Consider the following 15732-nt stretch of genomic DNA (forward strand, 5'->3'; position numbering starts at 1 on the left):
TGATATATATAGTTTCTCAAGTCTTGCAGTACCTTCCTAGCTTATGTAAAAGAACTAAGAGGGAAAGAGCTTATTTTTCTTGTTGAGGCTCACCAACAACCGAGGCAGAGAAGAAATTGATACCAATCAAATTCTCCTATAACATATAGGTGTAGTCCTCACGTTCTGCTATTTATTCTATTATTTTATAGTACAAAACGATTACACGTCCTTTCCTTTCAGAACTGAAGTAGAGCTCCCCACGTTGATGGAATTGGGCATGTTTGACAAAGTGCTATTTGATTAATTAATAAAACTAATGCTCTGTTGGAAGGAGACAAACAGAGACTTAATTCCTGTATCCAGTAATCAAACATTCTTGCACGATCAAGGTACAAGAACCTCAACTCGAAATATTCTCAACGGGAAGACAAAATCTAACATATATAGATTCATTATGCATCTGAAACAAGATATACAAAGATACGGTGAAGACTTGGATGGAAAATGGTTATGGTCAATATAACAACAGTGCATTGCTAACATGTCTAACAAAATCTCACAGCTAAGTGCATTTGTTAATTCAAGAGATAAAAAGCTTGAAGGGAGTACTGCAATAGGATTGTTCAAGGTTCTTCTTCTTTTTGTTAATTCAAGAGATAAAAGCTTGAAGGAAGTGCAGTAGGGCTGTTAAAGGTTCTTTCTTCTTCTTAGAGGAGATTGGGTTTCAAAGAGAGAGAATCTGCCAAATCTGTGAGCTAATAAATTTGGTCATCTGGGAGCTGATAAACTTAGTCATCGTATGAACTTGGTTACTATTCCATAATCATTCCAATCTTTTCTTCTCTTCAACCCAGCCTCCTCTACGTTAAATATCTTCATCAATCACAAAAGACCAGCAAACAAAATTAGGAATTCTCTCTTTTGTCCCTTCACCAAATCTAAAGTAACGCATAAATAATAAATCAAACACACCCAGAAGTCCAAAGTAATCTAATTTGGATTTCTAATGTTTGTGATAGAAATCAAAACAGAAAAATGAAGGAAATGAAAATCGAAAATCGAACGTTTGTAATCTCATTTGATTGAAGGGTAGAATTCAGACCGAAGAGCAAGAGAATGGGGTAGCTTATTTTTAGGGAAAATTTCGCAAACAGTACATCAAATAAAGACGACTAATAATTCTTATACATAAAGTTTCAAACCAATCATTTCGGTACACGAAATCTGAAACTCGACCCACTATCAGTACACGACGTCAATGACGCCGTTAATTTGAACCAAAATGTCTATTATGCCCTCAGTTTTTTTTTTCTCTTTTTTTTTTTTTCCTTCGTTTTTATCTCTTTCTTCTTCCTTCTTCCAGCTCCACGAAACCCACCTCTGTTCTTTAGTTTTCCTTTCTTTCTTTCTGATTTTTCTTCATCTATTCGATTCCTCCTTCCTCAGATCCCTCTCTCTCTCTCTTTCTTGCTGTGGATCCGGAAGAAGGAAGAAGAAAGAGATAAAAACGAAGGGAAAAAAAAAAACAGAAAAAAAAAATTATTAAAAAAAAAACTGAGGGCATAATAGACATTTTGGTGTCAAATTAACGGCGTCATTGATGTCGTGTACTGATAGTGGGTCGAGTTTCAGATTTCGTGTACCGAAATGATTGGTTTGGAACTTTATGTATAAGAATTATTAGTGGTCTTTACTTGGTGTACTGTTTGTGAAATTTTCCCTTATTTTTATGGTCTGAAAGGAAGGGGGGTGTATTGTATATGGAATTAGTGGAACTTTTAAAGAAATCTATGGAATTTAAAAGTCTGGGTGTATTCAATATAGACTTTTAACAGTCCATGAAAGTCTTGAGGTATTCAATTAGGATTTTTAAAAACTTCATGAATTCCACCAAAATCTAAGGGTATTCAATTAAGACTTTCAAAAATGAATAAAAGTACAGAGGTATTCAAAATATCATTCATACTTATGGAATTAGAAAATCATGGATAATCATGGACTTTGTAGTGTTAACTATACATACCAAACTCCAATAATTTTCCAGCCTCCAGACCAAAGATTTCAAAAAGTCTATCAAAGTTTCCTCTTCAAAAAAAAAAAAAAAAAGGTCTATCAAAGTTCTTCTCTCTACGCACGAACAAGTTTGTCCTTCATCATCTCTCTTTCTTAATTTTTAATCTTTTATGATATCAACCTTTTTTGATACCCAACATGTTCATTGTAGTTGTTGAATGTGATTTTTGTTTTGTTTTGTTTTGTTTTTTTTTGTTTTTTTTTTTCCAATTGTGATACTTCGAACCCTAATAGCAATAAAAATGATTTATGAAACCCTAAAACTCAAATATTGTGGTCTAACCCTAAGACCTTGAATCATACTAAATTTTATCTTATTAATTCATTATTCTCATTAATTTGAATTTATATTATGGTTCAAAAAAAGGTTGAACAATTGAATTTCAATTGATTGATTATAGATCAAGACATTGACCAATATTGCTACAATATATGTTAATCGGCGAAAACAAAATTGATGAGAATAATTAACTATAAACATCAAGTGATCTATATTGTATATTTATGTTGTTGGGAGATTAATTAGGAATGAGAACAAACTCGCTAGACAGATTAACAATCATTTATTTGAGTCAATTTCTATTAGAAGATACTGGAGCATTGAAGAGACAACAAGTTATTATTTTGTTTTGTGTTTGGGCTGCACTTGTTTTTTTTTTTTTTTTTTTTTTTTAATATTTTGTACATCCTAGGAAATCTGTACAAGTCATTCATAATAAAGTATATAGATTTTCATGAATCAATAAAAGTTTGTTGCTAAAATCAATGGTTTTAAGAAATCCATAACAGTCTATCAACTTTTTAAAGAGTCTGTGGACTTTTCAAAAAGTTTGTCATTTAAAAAAAGTCTGCACAAATCCAAATACAATACACCCACGAATAGTGGTATTTTTTTTTTTGAGAATAAAAAAAAAAAATTTATTCTTACATAATATGAGAATGACCGGTGGTGGACAAACGTTTCCCACTCTTCTCCCTAAAACACCATTATAGTACTAGGACCCCTAAACCCTAACTCGACAGAGAAGGGATTGAAAAAAACTAACAAAGAAACTAAACCAAAAAAACCAAATCCTAATAGAACCCAGAAAGAAGCCATCATGATCAATCACCATCTGCAAAACAGCTGTCGTTGAACCGCCAAGAGCCACTGCTGCCACCGGACCCCTTCTCTTGCAACAGATCTGATCTGCACAAAATGTCCTATGATGAAAACCACGTCAGGATATCCACCACCATCCCAAACAAACTTGCAGCCACCCCCACTGCCAATCTTCTTGCCATAATCCCAAATCAGCTCCAAGGCTTCATCTGACTGGACCTGCCCTGAATTTCACCTTGAAATCCGAGGTGGCCCTGTGGGGCCCACCTTAGGAATATCTCTACTGAAAATTCGGCAGAGTTACCCCTAAAAATGGACTGCCCAAAACCTGCAGAAAACATATTACAATTCTAACAAACCAACTTTATTCTCCTGGAGCCACCATGCTCCCCAAATTCCAACAACTCCACAATAAACAACTGAAATCCGAAATACAACAGGTTCCAAATACATAAATAAAATTCCCAAATTCTATAATAATTGTCCCATAGGTTATCAGATCGAGCAATCAAAAAGAGGAGAAGAATTCAAGATACAAGTAGGTTCAATAAATAACCTACAATATGAAATACAACAGCAGCAGATGCCATGCCTCGAATCCTAATATGTCAAACCAGCTACTCTGCAGACTAGGCATTTGAAACCGAAGGCCAAGGGGAAAAGCATATAAAAACGTTAGCATGAGTGGACAAAAAATAAATACTTCATATAACTGATATGACAATAAGAATTTAAACTTTCCCACATATTTTTCCTTTAAAAACCCGATGCATGCAACATTTAGGAAAATAATCTGGATGATGCTCAGCTCACGAAAACCGACTTGCCCCGCTAGTCACAAACACCAAGTAAGAAAACTAAAACTCCGATACTCATAAAATAAGACCAGCCCCGCTGGTTAAACAAAATCAGACTAAACCCGCTAGTCAAGTAATAGTAGGGTATGGGGAAGAAAATACAGGCTTATTTGGCAATGGTGGTAAAATCCTAAGGTGCCTTTATCCTTTCTAAAATCAGGGATATATATTGATAAAAGTTTTGACAAGTATAAAAGTGAATTCTAGCATTCTCTAGTTCATTAAGGAGCTATGACATGTAATCAATCAAATGAAAGATAACAAGATCAACTAAGCATCGCCAAGAAAAATAAGAATATACACAAAGTATATAACGTTAATCACTCAGAAGAAAAAGGGTACATGGGCTCAAATTCTCACATGAGTTATTTTAAATCAAAACTCATTTTAGCATGCTCATAATCTGTACCATGTCAACATATCCATATCCACTACACAGTTATATATTACATATAAGTCTCATTTAACCAAAGAAAAATAACAAACTTCATCTTCATATCTTGATTATCTTTTAACCATGATTTCAGAGATATAAGCTCATCCTAGACAGTTGAAAGGGTGACCTAAGACTCAAAAACAAAACAAACAAACAAACAAAACACAAAACCAAAAACGAAAAACAAACACAATTTTTTTTTTCCGACATTTTCTGATTTTTATGGATGAATGGATGAATGGATGAATGGATGCTTCACGGTCTTGAACTTTGGATTCCTTGAAGTTGCCGAAAGTTGGAAGAAAAAGGGGAGTGTTTGTGGCTTTTGATTCTGAATTTTGTGGTGTGTGTAATGTCTTCACAAACTCCCTTTATGTAGTGAACGGCAAGGGCTAGGGTTCCCTTGAATTTCTCTTGAATTGCATCACTTCGACCAATAGAAAAATAGCATATGAATTGGAGAGCAAGTAACCTTTCTTTGGCCGAAATCTTCCATGTATTTAGACTTATTTTCGGCCTCCCTTGTATGTAGAGTCATAAATCAATTCTTATTCCTCTATTTTCTCTCATAAAATCCCAAGAAAATCCAATAATATCCCATAATATATCTTGCCGAAATCTTTTATTTGTTCCTTGTAATTCTCACGGCAAAAGCATGTAGAATGGGCCATGGACTCCTCAAAAACGTCAAGAAGGATCTAGAGCATCATGTGCAAGTCACATGCTTCAAACTTCGGGCCAAACTTCCCCCAAAATGGGCCAATTCGAAAGTATTCTCCATATTGCCGAAATTCCTTCATTATTCTAGAATAATCTTGAACCATCTTGAGTCATCTTCAAGACACAGCATCTCCTAGTGTCATCAGGACTCCTAGTGTCATCAAGTTTCCTAGTCCAACTAGGACTCTGTTATTTCTTCATTTCCGAACACATTTTTTCCGAGCTCACTCCTAGTTGCATTAGGATTCCTACTTCAACTGGGATTTCCTATTTAGATTAGGAAAGTTTCCATTTCTCCATTTCTTTCCCATTTCTGCGCTTCATTTCCTCCTTGCCTTCATTTCCTTCATTTCCAGCTCTTCTTAGCGCATTTCCTGCATTTGGAGCTCCAATGTACCTAAAAATACAAAACTAAGTTAGAAATGATATTGTTAAGAGAATAACTAAGCAAAATGTAGAGAGAAATGCACTAAGAACATAGAAAATATTCGTCCGATTAGAGGTTTGATGTTTCTAGTAAGTATATCCGTCAACATTACCTAACATCTTCATTGTTTGTGTTTTGATTCTGAATGAAGATCCCAATGGTGGTTTTGCAAGTCAAGCAAAGAAGGAGGAGGTGGATGCTCAATCCATATATGTTGGCAACGTAAGGCTTAGCCTTCCTTGGGTTTTGCTTCATAATATATGCCATGTGTGGTGAATATCTGAAAGACAATCCTACTTATCAATTTGCATTTCAATTATACATCTTTTCAGAACTGTTTGTAATTTTTCAATCTTTTGCAGCTTGGAGTGGATACAGTCCCAGTCCTTGTTGGTCTAGTGTCCTACTTGTTGCTGTCCAAATCAACAAAGGGTGTTGAAAAGACATTTTCGCTAAAGGAAAGTACCTCTTTGCTGGATTGGTTGATGGAAGGAACATTTGGGCTAATGATCTCTCCGCTTCCCTAAGTACATTGCAGGCTCTTGAAGGCATTATTGGCAAAGGTATTCAAATTTTCTGCAGTTTTTGGTAAACGATGACAAGAAAGTGCATTTCATTAATTATTTATCTGTTCCTTGCAGACCACCTTGTCGTCTCTACCTCCTGCTATCTTCTTCACACTGCTGTTGATCTTGTTAATGAGACTAAGCTGGACATTGAAATCAAATCGTGGCTCGCCTTTGCTGCCCAGAAAATTGTTGAAGCTAATGCTTTGGCAAAGGCATTAGCTAGGTACAAGAATGAGGTAGAGCCTTTTATTCTTTGACTACAACTGATCCAGATTTGTTTTGTAAAGCACAAATCATGTCTTGGTTTTATACTTAAAATTGCTAGTACTGATTTATTCAGGTACTATATCATGCTCTTCTGCTGCAGTGTGCCACTTGCAAAGTTTCACAACAAGCTTGGAGGTGATGCAAATTAGAATATAGTGCACAAGATGGTTTGAAATGGTCCAGCTAGAATGCTTTCTGTGTTGGTTTTCTAGTCTAGAAACTTGGATGTATGGATAATTTACAAATATATTGGAGCATTATTTTTGTGCAAATATTTTAGGCAAATAATCGATAATGAACAAACAACAGTTCGTAAATTACGTTGTATGAGTACATGTTTGTTCTGAATCACACAACAAACCACTTATAAATCACCCAAAGGTTGCTAAAAGATTTTATTGTTAGATATGAACTCACACAACATAAAAAAACATAAAGCAGTTGTCCTATTGTTGAATCACACAACGATATAGAACCATTGTGTTGTACAATTAGTGCAAAATTCAACCTTAATCTCTGACATACAACAGTCATTGGTTGGTATCAAAATATGATTACAACTATCAGACGACAGTTATATACAAATATCTGTAGTGGTAAAGATCATCCAACAACAGTTCATAATATTTCTGTTGTCTGATTAGGCAACCAACATTAGCTGGAAACTTAATTATGTTATGTGAGTAGCCATTGAAACAACAAATTAGATGCGGCGCATGCCGTGAATCCAATTTCTGGCATTGACATGCGCAGATTTGGGACAACGGTTCTATCTTCTACGTCGATCCTATGATCAACACACAACGGTGATTCACCGTCGTCTGAGTGTTTTGATCACACAACACCGAGATAGACGACATAACTTTGCTCTTGGAACAATGGTTATACACCGTTGTGTGATGCAGTTTTTGTAGTAGTGGCGCATTCAAGTCTTTCTTCAATCTCTCATGCACTAGGGATTTTAGAAGGCTCGGACATTCAAGGAAATCCTGAACAACATTAAAAATTAGATAAGTTAGTAAACTATACCATAGAAGAAATACAAGTTAATATTTTTACAAGTTTATAACGTCACACATTTGCAAACATACAAGTATAAGTATAAGTATACAACAAAAATTTCAAGTATTGTGTAAGTATAAAACATGTTTTTACAATTTTACGGGTGTAAATGTGAAATCAAGCAACTTATAAGAATTCAAATTCAACCACAAGTTTTCCATCAAAGTTGGAATTTCAGCCCAATTAAGTATAGTCATCTAGACACAAATTTTCTTTCAGATCCTTTGGGCAACCTTACTGAAATGGCCCGGTGGGGGAGGACGAACATGAAAGGAAGAATCCATTTTGGCATGAGCTACTCCCACATAGTGGTTTAGGCCCATTTGAAAGCACTTCTGGATTCAAAACCTGTCATGAACGTTGTCCCATTTCTCGACACCATTCCACATAGGCTATACTAACTTAGATAAGAAAAGTCACAAGTGTGAAGATAGTTCAACAAGTGTTAATAAATGCCACCCTCAACCTGAAGGGGCCTGAACTAGGTGCCAATAAGGGGTTTAGGCCAATATTAACAAAAGAGACTTCACATATTCCATATGACTTCAAACTCATAATTCAACTTAAACTCAAACAAATCACCATCAAACACACTTCACGAAAACATTTTATTGACATTAATTTACAATTTCCAACGCCATTTATCAAGAAATGAAAAGATTTAATCTCCGGCAACGACGCCAAAAATTGACTTGCAAAAAAGTTAGTGCTCAATTTAAAACCTTATCAATGTAGTAAGAATAAGTAGGGATCGTTCTCAACCGGGGATTAGGGCCTTATTAATTCCTGAAAAATAAAACGTTAGACAAAACAAAACTATATATTATTTACATTATTTACGATTTTACAAGTAAGAGGATTTTAGGATTTTAATTTCTAAATTAACAACTAATTATATACATGAGACACATCAAAACACCGAATCAAATAGAATTAATGAATGGAACGAAAATTATGTCACGCCCCTGATTTTTAACACAAATAAAAATCAATATATAATCCCATAATTATACATGCGTGATCGTTCAGGCATCAATACAAAATACCTGGAAACTTTTTCCTTTTAACCCAAGTACATATTGATGCCCTGAACCCACTATGTCAATATTGACCCGCTCCACAGAATCATATATTACATAATCTTGCGAATTAAATTGTCAACACAAAATAAAACGTAAATGCTCCTCAGAGCTTACTGCACAACGGAAGTCCTTATCAACGGCAAAGTCACAAAAATGGCTTCTTACCGTGAAGCTGCAAAGGCGCTACCTCAGCTTCAGCCACGATTATCCTGACCTGCAGGAGTAACCCCTACACCGTTGAATAGTGCACCGGGTTGTCACACAACAAACCCGGTAAGCTTGTGAAAGCTCGTATGAGTAACTCAAAACTATTACTAAACAACTCACACAAAAACTAAGGAAAACAACTCACTCCTTGATTCCTTAAACACCAACTAAAGAAAGCAACTCACACCTTGTTTTCTTTCAATCCACGAAATAAGGAAAGCAACTCACACCCTGATTTCCTAAAAATCGTATATAAGGAAAGCAACTCACACCTTGTTTCCTTAAAACACAAATTCATGAGTTAGATATAACCTCGCACCGTTACCTCATGAATTACACTGGCAGACAGACTAGAGCTCTAACTGAAATCGTAACCACTCGTCCGGCCAAAGACGTGATTACTCGATATACTGCCTAAGGTCACAATCTGACCTTAATTCCTCGGACTTCTCAGTACCTCGGAATAAAACATTTAAAGGAGTCACTCAGGACTCAAAATGTTACACAAATCTCAATGCTTTTCAAAACAATAGAAATCAACATTTCCATAATCATTTGTTTTCCGAAAAGCCACACCCAAAACAATAAAAAGCATCATTCATGCATATTGTTTTCAAAATCAACTAAATCCACCAATACATATATATTCCACGTAAAGATATATATATATATATATATACACACACGCACGTAGTCATCCACTCAGGAATGCCTACTAATACCAACTATAGTTTGCAGTTAAATCAATAACTCTCAAAACGATAAAGGTAATTCCGTTCGTAAATGAACCTTGTGAGATTACTCACCTTGAAATTCCTGTTGCGTCTTCAATATAGAACAAACCAGCCAAACACAAAATAACCGTCCAAGAATACTTCGTCAAGTACCTAAACACATACGGTCTCAACTTAGTAAAGATTAACAAACGATTTAAGTCTGAAACCCCTGTTTTGAACTAAAATCCCCAAAGTGGCGCCAATCGAGGAAAAACCACATCCGAGACCACCCAATGTCTCCGGAATACTTCTACGATCGATATGTCAAAATCACAAGTCGATCGAACGCTCAAATCCTCACGGATCGAATCATCGAACGGCCCGAAACAGTAAAAATCACAACATATTCATACGATCTCCAAAAATTACCTATTATATATCGAAACGCTCGTATCGACGAGTAGATGATATATAAAACTAGAAACTATCCCTTACATGGCCGGAAGGCCGCCAAAACGCCACCACAGTTGGTGGCACAACCACCTCTGGCCAAAACTCAAAACTAGATTAATCCAACCGTCCAAAATTTCAAGAACACTAAATAGATCAACTTTAATACCTGGGGTTCAAGCCAACACAGCCTAGATCGCTGCCTATCTTCGCCACAAGCAGCCGTGAACTGTTCACCTTGAGTTGATTCAGTTCCCATGTAAATCGATCAAAACAAACACCACAGATCGATCAGGGAGGCTTCTACGAACTCAATCCAGAAAACTTGAAGTCGCGTCGCCGGAACTTGGATTTCCGATCAGGTCCGACTACACCAGGTTTCGCTGTCTTTCAGCGCCGAACACAGTGAGAATCATCGATAGAGGATGCCACAGGGAGGAGCGCACGGTGAAGGCGAGTCGGTCTGGCTTTGTTTCACTAGAAGAGGTCGCCGGAAAAGCCGTGTCGGGTCGGTCGGGTACGGGTCGGGTCAGTAAAAAACCATGAGAGAGAAGAGAGGTTTATGAGTTTCCAGAAATGGAAACTTGCCAAATGCAAATTGTAACCTTCCAAAAACAGAAACCCCTATATATATATAGTAACTTTCCAAATTTTCAAACGCTCATAACTTTCTCATTTGAACTTCGATTTTTGCGTTCACCATATCCATGAACTTGTATCAACCCGCTCTACGACTTTCGTGAAGGAAGTTTTCAGAGAATCTCAATGTATCAAAAGTCAACCTTGAACCCCCCCCTAAATCCACACTTTTCGAATAATAATTGTCCGAAACAATTCCACTACACATACGACATATGAATAAAGCACAATAACAATAATTCATACAACTGGTTCATTATTAATTACTAAAATTAAATAACGAAAATCCAGGTCCTCACAGTCTACCCTCCTTAATGGAATTTCGTCCCGAAATTCAAGCACACTCATCAACAAACAACTGTGGGTACTTCGCTCTCATATCCAACTCCAACTCCCAAGAAGGATCACCCATGTCATGGTGACTCCACAATACCTTGACCAAGTCAACTTCCTTCCTTCGAAGTTGCTTTGTTGACCTATCCAAGATACGAACAGGTTCAACAACAAAGGTCGTATCCACATTCACTTCAATCGTACCATAATCGATCGCATGTGACTCATCCTGGACATACTTCCTTAGCATGGACACATGGAACACATTATGCACACCGGACATACTAGGAGGTAAGGCAAGCCTGTAAGCCAAATCTGCTACCTTATCCAGAACAAAGATGAACGCATACAAAGTCCTTTTTACTTCCCTTAATTAAATTAACTAGATGAACGCACCATAGTTAACCGTATTAAGCATGCAATTACTAGTGGTAGCTAATCACTAACAAAAACACAATCAACGCATTAAGCACATTGGAAGTTTGATCAATTCAAGCCAAGAACACAAGTTAGAACGCTAATCAAGCATGCAAGACTCATTGTTAATTTACCTAACAAATTATAGGTTTTCCACTTTAATTATCAAGACCTAGAACGCTAGCACCTTAATATGGATTCAATTACATGCTCATCAATCAAAGCAAGCATCCAAAGATCAATTCACACATAAAAGATGTAATTGAAGCTCGAAATTAACAATCATGCTTAAACACATTGAAATCGCAATTTATCACTTTGAAAACCTAAAACATGCTTCATAGTATTCAAAAACTGCATATCTAAAATCAACACTTCATCCACCATAAAAATAGTAAAACATATAACCAAAACAGAAAACAAAATCGCAATTTAATAAAAACCCGAAATTGTTTTACAATACAAAACCGAAAACATAAAGTTGTGTTCATGGTTACACTTTTGAATTCTTCAAGGACACAAGAAGCTTCAAAGGTGGTGGAATGGATGGATGCTTGAATGGAGATGGAGGATGCTTCACGGTCTTGAACTTTGGAGATTGATGAAGTTGCTGAAACTTTTAGAGGAGAAGGGGACGAATTGTGGTATTTGATTCTGAATTTTATGGTGTGTAAAACATCTTCACAAAGGTCCCTATATATAGTGTACGGCATAATATAGAGTCTTGATTACTTTCTACTTCAATTGCATCATTCAACCAATCAAAATATTCCATCAGAAGTAGCGAACAATCTTGAATCTTTATGAATATCTCTTTTGCCGAAATTACTATGTATCTTCCCTCAAAATAGTCTTCATTCAAGTCTTATGCAATCAGGAAACCTGAATCAATATTTATTCTCTTTATTTTCTTTTCCATAATTCACACGAATTAGATTTTCTCCAAAACTCTCCCTTTTTGAACTCTTGCCGAAATCTTCTAGTATTTTCTTGTAATTCTCACGGCATAAAGCAATATTAATGGGCCAAGAATTCCTCCAAGACGTCATGGATGATTCTAGAGACTCATGTGTTAGTCACATGCTTCAATCTTTGGGTCAGGCTTCTTCAATTGGACAATTCAAAGCCCATCTTCATATATGTCGAAATTCCTGTGCATTCTAGAATATTCTTGAACAAACTTGAGCAATCTTCAAGCCACAGCATCTCCTAGTCTTCCCAGGCATCCTAGTACCATCAAGGACTCCTAATGTGATCAGGTTTCCTAATCCAACTGGGACTCTATCATTTCTCATTTCCGAACACTATTTTTCCGAGCTCACTCCTACTTGACTTAGGATTCCTACTTCAACTGGGATTCCTTTTCCTGGTCAAACTAGGAAAACTTCATTTCTCCATTTCTTTCCATTTCTGCGCATATAACTCCTTGCCTTTCATTTCTAGACTCAAAACTACCTAAGAACATAAAACAAGTTAGAAATGATAATGTTAAGGAAATAACTAAGCAAAATGTAGAGAGAAATGCACGAAAAACATAGTCAATATTAGTCTCATCACATCCCCATCTCCTGGTGCTGGAGGAGTTGCCCCACGTGTTCCGCGTCTAGGAGGCATACCATCTGAAGAAGAGAAGCTTAACAAAGCTCAAGGATTAGGACATTAACCTATCTACTTTACATACATAATGAACACACTAGTACCGAAGAGTATATGATGGGGATCCGCCACGGTCGGGCCATCACTCGAAAGGTACTAGGGGTCATTAAGCATATAAAGTAGCAGGAAAGAAAAGAAGTCTATAGAACCTAAGAGCAGCTCCAACAACTTCCCCATATTTTGTTTTTTCTTCTTCTGTATTTTAAGGAAAAATGAGCATCTTTTGCTCGAACAGATTCCCTATAACTATCCCTATTTTAGGGATACTGAGGAAAGAGAAAACCAAATTCCCTAAATTTATAGCAATCTCTAAAATTTAAGGAAGAATTATCGAGATTTTAGAGATTGCTATAAAGTAGGGAATCTGTTAGAGTTAAAGAAGAAAAAAAGATTAAAGCTTTGACTTTTGCTTCCTTATACTACAAAAATTATAGAGAAGCTGTTGGAGTTGCTCAACAACCTAATGCTTTGATACCAAGTTGACAGGACCTGCCCCGAATTTCACCCTGAAATCAGAGGTGGCCCTGTGGGGCCCACCTTAGGAATAACCTTACCTAAAATTCAGCAGAGTCACCCCTAAAAATGGATAACCCAAAACCTATAGAAAACACATTGCACTTCTAACAAACCAACTTTATTCTCCTGGAGCCACCCTGCTCCCCAAATTCCAAAAACTCCACAATATTTAACTGAAATCCGAAATACAACACATTCTCAAATACACAAATAAAACACCCAAATTTTATAACAATTGTCCCACAGGTTATCAGAGCAATCTAAAAGAGGAAAAGAATTCAAAATACAAGTAGGTTCAATAAATAACCTACAATATGGAAAACAACAGCAGCATATGCTATGCCCCGAATCCTACAAGGCCGAACCAGGTACTCTGCAGACTGGGCACATAAAAACATTAGCGTGAGTGGACAAAAAAAAGTAATTGTAAAGAAAAATGGATTTTATACTTTCCCACGTTTATTCCTTTAAAAACCCGATGGATGCAACAATTATAAAACACATTTCTTTAAGCTCGAAAACTCGTCATGAAAAAATACCATCCCCCATCGGACTAGCCCGACTAGTCAGGTAACCGTAGTGTATGGGGAAGAAGTTAACACCATACGAGTAAGGGAGCCTCCCAAGCTCTTTGCTCAACTCACCCACAAACACATAGTAAGCGGGGAGGAGTACTAATGGGCTATCTAGCAATAAAACAAAATGACCCAGGTATAGTGGAGTAAAATCATACGAAAACTGAAAACAAATAAGACTTCCCCAAAATCTCGCAAATAAAAGCACGAGTACAGTTCCCAACCGTACTCGGTAAATCTCATGACAACCAAATAAATCAACGACGTGTCCCACATGCCAAAAGAATATTCTCAAATCCATCAACAAATAAGCGAAAATTAATAGATGAATGTACTTTGCTATAAAATCTCATTTTCGAATACCTTTCAAAAATCTCAAAATCGACCAATAAAAATATAATGTTTAATTCCGAAAATCACCTCGGAAAATAATTCATCGAAAATCAACATAAATCATAAATCCAAATCCGAGCATAAAAAACTCATATCCGAACTTCATAACGGAAAACCAATCAATGCCCAAATTATAATCCAAAACCAAATAATGTGCTCGATAAATAAAACAATAATTAAATAAATCAATAATTCAGAAAATATTCGCATGCATAATTTAAAATCAAAGGTCCACTCACAGTATACGGCTAACGTGGCACCCAAGCGTAAGGATCCTCGTCGAGCGATCGGTCGGTACCTCGTCCTTTACAAAATTATATTCTGTAAACAACAATTCGACAATTAAATACAATTCTAAAACGAAACCCGAAAACACCTAGTAAACCAACGTCTCCATTTCTTCTCGAATTCAACCCATACTTCACAACTACGATCGATTTGTCGATTAAAGTATTCCATAGCAGAAATGAGGGAGATCCAACGGTCAGATTCCCCATAAATCGACAACCCAAACTCCACACTTCGGAAAATCACAATCAATACTAAACCTCCTCCAATCTTTACAAAATACACACCAACATGCTCCACAAGTTACAAGGAATGAAACCAGCAAATTTAGGAGGCCAGGTTAGGCCCCCACACGCCCCTCAGGCGCCACCAACAGTGGCGGGCCAACCCCAGAACCAGGTATCAACACCTATGCCAAAATCTTCCTCTCACCATCCCAAACAACATTCACAACTACCACAAAGTCCAATTTGAAGCCAAAAGTCCGGAATTTACCTCGAAAGCAAAGAGGGGAAATTTGAAACCCTAGATCTTCAATCCTTCGATTCGTGCTCCACACTTCAAATTGGACCAAGAGACTTTGAGTGATTGATGTACGTTCCAAGAGCTCCAAGACCCAATAAGAAATTCAGCCGGATGTGGCTGGAAAATCGAGTTCCTACCAAAACCCGAAAAACAGCGACGCTGTGTTCTTCTTCACCTTGCTGCACCTTACACGATTCAAACCAAGCCACCAAACCACCCTAGAATTGAGGTGGACGGAGAGAGCTTTCCAATGGTACCTGTGGCGTCAATATCCGTCGCTGGACGGAGGAGATATCGTCGGAAGAAGATGGATGGGTCGAGAGAGAGAGAGAGAGAGAGAGAGAGAGAGAGAGAGAGAGAGAGAGAGAGAGAGAGAGAGAGAGAGAGAGAGAGAGAGAGAGAGAGAGAAGAGAAGAGAGAGATAAATTGGCGGGTAAGTT

The 15732-nt window shown here is 36.8% G+C and overlaps 1 protein-coding gene across 1 annotated transcript; it reads right to left on the reverse strand.

Annotated features, from left to right (window-relative positions):
• Positions 1–10923: 10923 nt before the first annotated feature.
• On the reverse strand, positions 10924–12634 carry LOC133744522 (uncharacterized). Its single transcript, XM_062172619.1, has 2 exons — positions 12521–12634; positions 10924–11244 (listed from the first exon to the last, which is right to left on the reverse strand). Exons 1-2 carry the CDS (start codon positions 12632–12634, stop codon positions 10924–10926), a joined length of 435 nt encoding a protein of 144 aa, XP_062028603.1.
• Positions 12635–15732: the final 3098 nt, after the last annotated feature.

This window comes from Rosa rugosa, chromosome 4 (assembly GCF_958449725.1).
Source record: "Rosa rugosa chromosome 4, drRosRugo1.1, whole genome shotgun sequence".
Lineage (NCBI taxonomy): Eukaryota > Viridiplantae > Streptophyta > Magnoliopsida > Rosales > Rosaceae > Rosa > Rosa rugosa.

What these genes read in the sequence shown, in the direction of transcription:
- LOC133744522 (XM_062172619.1), bottom strand. Translation starts at nt 12,634, where the DNA reads ATGAGAAATGATAGAGTCCCAGTTGGATTAGGAAACCTGATCACATTA. An exon ending in GTGGCTTGAAGATTGCTCAA is followed by an intron (nt 11,245 to 12,520) that starts GTTTGTTCAAGA and finishes GTTCTGGATAAG; the next exon opens with GTAGCAGATTTGGCTTACAG.